The sequence below is a fragment of the Achroia grisella genome, unplaced genomic scaffold (assembly GCF_030625045.1).
Source record: "Achroia grisella isolate CSIRO2021 unplaced genomic scaffold, CSIRO_AGI_Agris_v1 utg109, whole genome shotgun sequence".
Taxonomy (NCBI): domain Eukaryota; kingdom Metazoa; phylum Arthropoda; class Insecta; order Lepidoptera; family Pyralidae; genus Achroia; species Achroia grisella.
Window position 1 is genome coordinate 7554120 of NW_026712573.1, and position 10439 is coordinate 7564558.

The following is a 10439-nucleotide window of genomic DNA, read 5'->3' on the forward strand; positions in this document are numbered from 1 at the left end:
GCTTGGCGGTCTCGAGGTGATGGTGGACCGCATTGATGTTTCCGTGTAGTCCCCTGATGTTACAGAAATCCATATTAATAGTGGATAGGGGTGCCGCTGATTTAATGCGATTCCTTTTCTTTTTTCTGGCCATTTGGGTATTGTTTTTTTAAGGTTGGAGGGGAATGATCGCGCCGGTATTAGAAAGGACAAAGTATGTGTCAATGCACCTCAGTATTGCACAGGTTTGGCAATTTGGTGGCACAGCGGCCGGAAGGGCCCCGGTCCCCCCACTGGTGTAGCAGCCGGGTCCACTCCGGTCTCCTTCTCCGGCACGACTACTACACCAGGGATTATGCGCAGGCGGTGGTTCAGCCTCCCAGGGCGGAGATTAAGTAATCCCTGGGTTCGGGAACCCAACAACCTGCGGGCGGCCAGCGGTTAGCCGTTTCACCGGGTCTCCCTGAACGCTGTGCCACCACGTCGCGCCTATGCAATCCCGCGGCACTGTTGAACACACAGGTCCTCAACACCAGCACAACCAGTCCCCGCGGGGCTCTGGTCACCTTACACACCACAGGAACACAGTGCTGTCGCAAGTACAACACTATTTGGCTGTGGTTTTCTGCTTGGTGGAGGTACTACGCCAGTTCGGGCCGCCCCAAGTCGAGCAAGATGTATCAAAATACATCAAGCTATGCCCTCCCTTCGATAATATTAGGGTACCTGAAATAAAATAAATATTTTGTTGTATTGTAATGAACATTGATATATGTATAACAAGCTGTACCCGCGACTTCGTCCGCGTGGAATTTAACTTTAAAAATAAAAGTAGCCTACTCCTTGTTACATCAGCGACCTACCAAAAAAGCCCCGTTAAAATCGGTCCAACCATTTAAAAAAATAATATTTTGGTGTATGTACTGTATTTATATTCATATGCATTTAGTAAAAAACGGTTATTTCATTATTACAAACAGAAACACTCCAATTTTATTTATATGTATAGATAAGACATTTATGTTGTTTATGTATGATGAAGTTCTTGAATCTCACTTTATATGTATCTTTGATATATTTATATAGGATAGGCAAAAGGGCTCAGCCCATAGCCATTATCTTTGATTTGATGTCATATTTTTATGCAAGTTTGTCAAACTGACATTTGTTTGACATCAATCAAGCCTTCATTTTCATATATTGTCGGCTCTCAGTCTGTTTCTGTTCTTCATGTCATGTATAATACCATCAATATGTGATTTATTATATAAAACATAATATCATAGCTTATAAACAAGAAACAAAATCTAATTTTAAATTTATTCAAGACACTGATTCAGTTTTTTAAAACTGAAACTATTACATTAAGTATCAGAACATGTCCGCAAGCAAATTAGATGCAGTCTACAGAAGTATTCTCTTAACAAAGTTTTTTACGAAAGGTTGGGGTAAACCGGAGAATTTACGCAGGTTTGAATATATATTGTAACTTAAATTACTCGTTTGGAATTATTCATTGATCTAACTACAACGCTATTTTAAATTTTTAGGTTATTTGAGTTCAGAAAAGTAGTATCAAATCGCGAGGAATGCTACAAATTGATTGATAAAGATTATCCAGTTACTATTACAAAAGTAAGTACATATAGGTATTTAGGCAAAAGTTACTAATTTAAAATTTCAAAGGACAGCTATATTTCCACTATAAAATTAATAAATTGTGTATATATTTGTCCTTGAGTGAAACCAAACAAGGTTGCTTATGTAACATATATTTAAAGTTTATAGAAGGTAATAAAAAATATATATAAATATATATTATTGAAACACAAATTATTCACAAATCAATTGTCTACTAAGTCAATTAATATACTTTTCCTTGATGCTACTATTTAAAAAATAACTTCTTGAATAATTCTATTGTATGTATTCTTTGTCTTTATCTGAAATGATATCTTCACCAATTCTGCATGGTTTATGATGATTATTTTTGTAATCAGTTGGATTTTCTCATAATTTAGGTTAATAGCAATTTTTTTCAGTATTAAAGTAGGGTCTATTCATATTAAACTAAATTATAATAAAAGCAACAATTGCTTAATTTTAATTCTTTGGATCATATGACTTCAGTATAATTAGCATAATAATCCAAGATTTTTTTTTCACCTAAACATAATTTTATGTCTTTTATGAGAACCAACCCCAAGATGGACAATGCCTGACATTGTCCATCTTGGGGTTGGTTCTCATAATAATTATGTCTTCAAAGGCTTCTTGTCTATGTTTAATAGGTCGTTATTTATGGCACCTTTTATGGTCCTTGTAAGTCAAGTACATACACACTGCTGATAAAGTTTGATCTTAAACACTTTTCTAATCATATGGTCTTCTAGTCTTCTCACGATATGACCCAGGTAATCTGGACCCAGCTAATTTATCATGTACCTACACATTCGTAAACATTATTCTACTTGCAAATTGTATTTTTACAGGAACAGAACTTCTCAGATTGCAAATTACTGGAAGGATATTTTTTATCACCTTTGGAAAAATATTTACCTGGAATAGTTCCTGAAGTTGCTCAGAAGGCTCACTTTCAAGCATTATTGCCTGTGCATTGGCAAGAAAAAGGATGTAAACCAGTTTGCCTTCATCTTGCGGGCACCGGTGATCATGTAAGTATATCTTTGTTTCCTACAAGAATTATATTATAGTAAACCTGAAAAAGTCAATTTTACTATTTGACTAGACATAGACTATAAAAAATGCATGGGTAACTCAGTCTCACCTATTTCAGCTGCCCAGCAGGTTGCTATGTAAGTTGTTTTAGTTGTAGGTAGTTGCAGGTTAGGCAGTAAAATACATAAAAAAACTAAATAATCTGTTGATTAATAAATTTAGATCACTTGACTGATATAAATAATCAATAACTTATTAACATGAACCTTGTTACAAATGACTAGTCCTTAACAAATCTAATTCTGGAAACACACGATTCTTCTTGAATTGTACTATAAGCTAGGATTAGCAGGATGAAAAAAAAAATATCTAATACAATTGTATGTACAGTAATATAGGAATATCAGTTTGAAAAATTAAAAAATAAATATTCTATAATTTTGAAGATAGTGATAATTAAAGATTCTGTTCTATAATTATATAAACTTCGGAAAATATTTTTAGTATATTATAGCTATGTGAATGTAAGTTTATGTTTTTAATATGTTTAAAAACATTTTATATATTTGACTATAAATTTCGGTCTATATAAAAATTCCTCAAAACATGATGGTCCAATTTTAGCCTCAAGGTATAATTAGACTTTTGTAAACACTTACCTCTTTGTAAACATCTAGTATCTAGCAATTCAAATATCAATTTAGCTCTAAGATCTCTTATCTTAAGCTTCAGTGTTGTCACAGTAGATGTTGACACTGTCTAATGTATTGATGCATATATATAGTAAATGTAAACATGACAACAACAGCAACAACAACCTAAAAGAAAAGTTGGCGCCAATCCATAATATTGATGATAATGTGCGTCATTGTGTTTGTATCACAGATCACCCACAAAGTCGTATATTTTATTTTTATTACTTACAAGTTCACTAACATAGTTTTCGAAAATTTTAGTGTTAGTGAACTTGTAAGGAATAAAGATTTATTTATTATTATTTGTGTATTTTGTGTGTAATAAAATTAACACTATATAATATAGTATATTCTATAGTGTTAATTTTCATTTCATTAGTTAACTGTTCAATCTTCTATTTGAGTATTATTTTCCTTATGTTAGCATGTTCAGTATAAATGAGTATATTTGGTCGTTTCAGTTTTTTTGGCGGCGACGAAATTTAATGGTGAAACCATTACTAAAAGAAGCTGGAATAGGCGGTATTATACTTGAAAATCCTTTCTATGGGCTTCGAAAACCTACCGATCAAGTGTAAGTCTCTGTACAATTATAATCCCTTCCCATATGAAAAGATTATGATGAACTACATAAACATAATCTTATATTATATGGTATCTGTAATTATAACTCTGGTTCAACTTTAATTTTGGTTTTGACATCCTGGACATTACCTTTTCATCAATCTTTTGTACCAACATGATTCCACTGCTTTTACTAGTATGTATCTATTATCATCATCATCTTAAATTAGCACTAATTTCAATATTCGTCAATTACTATAATGTTGTTCATTTGCAGTCGTTCGTCTCTACATAATGTATCAGATATATTCGTAATGGGCGGCTGCCTTATCCTGGAGTCGCTGGTGCTATTCCACTGGTGCGAGCGCAACGGATACGGGCCACTGGGTGTCACAGGACTATCAATGGGAGGTCATGTTAGTATCAATTTAAACCTGTCTCAACAAGTACAATAAGATTAAATACATTATTAACTGAGATATTTAAAAGTAGTACATAAATAGATATATATATATATATATATATTACTGTGTATTTGTATATTTTCCGAAAAAAAAAAAACATTTTATTAGTTAAACACATAATAATGTTTTGATGTTAATTATTATGGGACACAGTCACCTAGATACATAAAATAATAATTGCATTTAATAATGTCGAGTAAGACAAATTCAATATTGTCTACTAGGCACTGCTGTATCTAAACTGTGTCACCCCACCTTATATTTTCCTACTTTTATTTAGTATATAAGATCATTATTTCTATGTACACATTCAGTTTATCATCATCTGTAATATACATCGTCTCGACCAACATCTTATTATTCACCCGCAACAGTGGTGACCCCGACGTGATCTGGCCGACGTGGTCGAGACGATACCTGGGAAAACGACGAGATCAAACAAGAGATCTCTGTCTGACGGCATCCTGCGCACCACCAACGATTGCACATTTCCACCGGTTTCCCAGAAGCGGGTCTCACCGGCTCGGAAATTCAAGAGGCATAAAATTCGTTGGCAATACTGGGCAACAAGGATCCTGCCGTGCTACTGACCCCCCAGTAAACACAACTGCCTGCTGGATATAATCTCTGGACGAAAAATTGAAACTGGAAAAATAAAGCCAAAATTCTGTCTACAAAAGTACAGCCAACAGTTACCGCCGACGTCATTGCACACCTGTCGTCACTAATTGCGACACTGCGATCAGAAATTGCTGATATACGCGAAAAGCGCTCGCCACACACAAACAGACGCAGCAACTACCGATCTAGGTCAAATTCGCACCTACGGTCATTGCATAGTCAGAAAAATTACTATTATTTATATTATATCATCGCAAATATAAAGAAAAGGCATACAAACGTGACATGCCGCGCTCCTATAGACAACCGTCGGAAAACTAGATTCGACACAGAATAAGACGGAACGCTGTGCTGTTCATCCGTCTAACCGCCTAGCTATAACCGACTCTAACAGTGGCTATAGAATGTTGGTGGACACCGGAGCAAAAATCTCGGTGAATAAAAAACAAGCACAGACCAAAGAGAGCGCTAGCGAAATCAAATTATTCGCCGCAAACAATTAATATGAGCAAATGCGAGTTCTTCACAAATGAGTTGGATTTTCTTGGTTATCATATAACGAGCCAAGGGATGAAACCAACGCAAGAATCGACGAGTACCCTAAACCCACGACAGTCGAAGATTTACGTCGTTATTTGGGTATAATGAATATTTATTGTTACTAAAATGGATAACGTCTTAAATTTTACAATTAACCTTTATAATTTTTTTTATGTGTAATATATATTTTTTTTTCTCTCAAGGGGGGAATATCTATGGGACACAGTCACCTAGATACATAAAATAATAATTGCATTTAATAACTAGTAAGACAAATTCAATATTGTCTACTAGGCACTGCTGTATCTAAACTGTGTCACCCCACCTTATATTTTCCTACTTTTATTTAGTATATAAGATCATTATTTCTATGTACACATTCAGTTTATCATCATCTGTAATATACATCGTCTCGACCAGCAAATCATATTATTTACCCGCAACAATTATCATTACATTTTTATTATACAAGTACTAAATGCTAAACCATAGTTTCGCATTGCATTTAGCAATAGGCAAAAAAAATTTACATAATTAAATAGACAGAATTTCCTTTTGAAAATTAAATTTTCATATGGTCATAGAATATTGAGAGTATAATGTTTACAAAAATATATATTTAATGTTTTCAGATGGCGTCTCTGGCAGCAACAAATTGGCCTAAACCCTTAGTTTTAGTACCATGTTTGTCCTGGTCCACAGCATCTGCAGTATTTCTACAGGTATCTTATAACATATTTGTTTTACCAGTACCTATATTATCATAATCCATATGCAGCTTACTAAATTATAAGATTATTAACCTTTGTGTATATAAATAACATACACACACACACACACACACAGTATAAATTAAATATAAAACAAATATCTTTTAAATTTTTAAAATATATTTTCATATAAACAAAAGAATCATACCTTATTTCAGGGTGTTATGTCACAATCAATAAACTGGGACTTGTTGGAGGACCAATATTTGTCAGATGGCATCTACAGAGAGAAACTGTCTAAGATGGTCACAATAATCGACGAGGCGTTCCTGGCCGGCAAAAAGTTTGCACAAACTTACTCTCAGAAAATGGACAACACAGCACAAACAAACGCACAAGCAGATAAAACTCTTTTGAATAGTGTTAAGTGTAATAGTACAGAAAAGAAACTAGATATTACATACAAAGAATCTAGTCGTGCCAAATTAGACCCACCAAATATTGTAGATGTTAGTAAAAATTTAGAACTAAACAATAAAGTGCCTAAAAATGTTGTACGATCGAAGTCGTATGAAGACATAGAAAAATTAAAAGAAGAATTAAAGAGATTATTAGAAGAGAATAAAATTACTAGGATCTTGTATGAGAAGCTGATATCGAATGATAAATTTGAATTGAATCCAGAAGAAATTGAAAATATTAACAAGTTAAATGAAGAGAACATTAAAGGAATACTACTAAAATGCAAAATGGGTAAGTATTGACTATGTCATAAAATTATCTAAATATATCGTGGTATTGTCACCACAGGGTAGGCAGGTAAAACATAGGCAGCCTAAAGACAACATAATATAAATCAATAACTTGGTAAACTTTTACAGATACTCTAAAAATTGATTCCAGTGAAGCACATCAGCCATCACAGAATACTACAGCATCAGCTAACGAAACAATACAAACAAACATATCCACTGAGATTGAAATTCAAAAAAGTCCATCCATCGAAGAAAAACCTACTACTATACAGAAACCAGAAATGAAGGTAAACATATTAGAAAAAGAAGGCAATAGCAAACCAGAGAAAAAATCCTGGAATGTCTCAGACTTGACTTCTGACTTTTGGGTAAATTTGCCATTCCTGCGATCAAGTGGAAAGAAGATTGATATAAACAAGATCCATTGGAGGGACAGAGAAGCATTACAGTTTATGAGAGGCATCATGGATGAGTGCACACATTTAAGTAACTTCTCTGTGCCATACGATACATCATTGATTATAGGTAAAGTAAATGATTTACTAAAACTATTACTATGATTTTCTTTTAATTAATATAAATTTACGCATATCTATTGTTAGTAAATTGCGACATACATACATAAGTACTTAAAATTACCGCTACCAATTACCATTATTATGATAGTTTAATTTAGAAACTCAATTTAATGATTATTTTTTTATATTTATTTAACTGGTTAGAAAAAGGTACGGTCCAAGCAACGGGTACAAGCTACGGTCACAAAAATAGGCAACCGCCACATGTCCCACCATAGGCTAAGTTAATTAGTACCATGGCCTGTGGTTATTGATAATGTAAGTTTTACGTATTGATGTATTCTAAAAACGATATCGTCGACAGCCGTGTGCGCGAAGCACGACGCATACGTTCCTCGCGAGGACGTCGGTCGGCTCGAAGAGATCTGGCCCGGCGCTGAGGTACGATACGTCGACGCTGGACATGTCTCCGCTTATATACTTCACCAGTCACTCTTCCGGTATATATCACATGCAATTTCTTATAAAATAAATAAATAATTGGTATATATAATTGCAAACTTGAGCTCAATTTTATAGCACGCGATCTGCAAGGTAACTAACTATAAAAGCACTTAGCGCGAATTGGACCAGCGTCGCCTTAATGATTTTGTTAAGTTTTATATAATAAACTATACCTTGCATAGATTTTCGTTACACTTCACTTGCCTACCCAAATTGAATAGTAAGTCTCGAAGTAAGTGAAGTCAATTTGGATAAATTGACTTCATTTATCCGCGTCAATTTATTATTACTTCTTTTAAACTTACTCTTTCTAAATTTATATATAAAAACAATAAGATTTGAATTAATATATATCTGATATATTTTTTTACACAGGTCCTGTATAAAGGAAGCTTTCGAGCGCTCAAAAAAGAAATGGATAGATGGTAAACACATTAACTGACACCTGTATATGTGAGAAGCCTGTTTATTGGCTTCTTTATATCTAATGTGATGTTCCTGCCATTTAGTTTGCTCAACGTTAACAAGGGAATTGTAGCAACAGTGTTTTTACTATAATCATGAATTAAATTGTCTTATGAATTCTATTTAATTTCTACTATTTATTAGCTAAAATTTACTCTTTATATAAAACACAATATTTTGCACAAGTTGCCCATTTAGAGAAATCTAGTCTGTTTTCTTAAATATACTTCATATAGACATGAAATATAATTCATATATTTTTTCATATACAATTTTGATGTTCTGTAATTTTTGCAATCAATATCATCGAGCAATAGTTTGTAGTATTGATAAATATTTATGTATTATAAAAAACGTTAAGGGAATTCTATTATTATTCCTTCTATGAAGTACAAAAATGAGTTTATAAACTAGGAGTGATAAATTTACAATCGTGCAATGCTTTTAGGTACTTTTTATTACCGACTCACATGTATATAAGATGTTATTCTCTATTGAGATTATTGTAAAGTGTAACTATATTTTTATAAATAAATATTGTTTTTATTACTCCGGAATTCTATTTATTTGATCAAAAGCAAATCCAAATCCAAATATAGCATTAAAACATGCCAATGGCGGAAGCACTTCACTATTATTAACAAAAACATTGTGCTAACGGTAAACATTCATTAGAATAAACCCATAGTAGTGAAAGGTAAGGGGTTTCTTAGTAATGTGGGCTACTCACTCCATATCTAGCAATGTACAATGCAAGGTTCACGTCCACGCGGTTTCTCCTGGAAACCATTGTGAATTTATGACATATCCTGGTGAATATGCTCAGATGAACTTACTGCTCATCTTATCATACGCTACTGGTGCCCTGCCAGCATAAGCCGCAAGCGAGGCGAATGCGGCATTTCATTATAATCAGTAAAAAAGTAGTTAATTTCATGATCAAATAGCTTTCCATGCGTACCTGCCTATCTACTTCGGAGTCTAACCTCAAACTGGATTTCAATTTAATCCAGTTTCATACTGTTCTTTTGAAACGTAATCGACAGTAAACCGAATAAACAAATAACAATGTCAGTGTGTTCTTTCATTAACCACAAAATATGTCAATAAGTTTCTAGTGTTTAATTTTAGAACAAATGGAATGATTGGTGTATATAGTATTTTGATGCCTTGTTATTGCCAGGTTTCAGTACTTGGCCAGTAAGGGAAATTGGTACTAGTAGGGTATTTTTTGTAAGCAATGATAATGGATTGGTTCCTACCCTAGGTTTACGCCGGCGGACACCAGTGGTGGATAACAAAATGAGTAAGATCAATTAGCCCATTGTGACGAATTCATCAGTACACATTGCCCTTTCCCCTAGTAGGGTAATTACACTTATGGATACAAATGCTGTCTACCCAGCAGTAGGATGTTAACACCATCAGTATTACACAAATACCTCTGCATACTATCGTGGTTAATTCCCCACGTTAGGCTTAGCGTCCTCACTTCATTATCATCCTGACATCGTTCTCCCGCAAGAGCTGTTAGCGCAGTCATTAGCGAAGTCAGAGCATCATTCCATCATGCATTAAAAAAGTAGATTTTTATAACCAATGAAAGATATTGATAGAGAAACAAATACTTTTTATTCAGAATTATCAACCATTATCGCATTGTAACAAAACTCCGACATAAATAAATAGTACGTGTAAGTAAAAAACTGACTTCAACGATACATACAATGTATTTATAATTACAGCTGATTACATAGCCTTTCCGTGTATCCTATTAATATTAATTAAAATTTTAAAATAATAGAAAAAAAGTTTAATCTGAAATCGACCATATTTAAAGCACAATTGGGAACATATTGGAAGGTAATAATCATAAACGTGTGTGGTCATTGATGGCAAATAACATTCAACTTTCTTGAAGATTACTTAAAACTACTCAACATTT

At 33.6% G+C, this 10439-nt stretch overlaps 1 protein-coding gene across 1 annotated transcript; it reads left to right on the forward strand.

Moving 5' to 3' along the window:
* Positions 1 to 1198: 1198 nt before the first annotated feature.
* Positions 1199 to 9020, forward strand: LOC131845496 (protein ABHD18). Its single transcript, XM_059194566.1, has 10 exons — positions 1199 to 1449; positions 1530 to 1614; positions 2472 to 2654; positions 3815 to 3927; positions 4195 to 4333; positions 6175 to 6264; positions 6471 to 7005; positions 7134 to 7532; positions 7890 to 8025; positions 8405 to 9020. Exons 1-10 carry the CDS (start codon positions 1358 to 1360, stop codon positions 8469 to 8471), a joined length of 1839 nt encoding a protein of 612 aa, XP_059050549.1. The 5' UTR covers positions 1199 to 1357; the 3' UTR covers positions 8472 to 9020.
* Positions 9021 to 10439: the final 1419 nt, after the last annotated feature.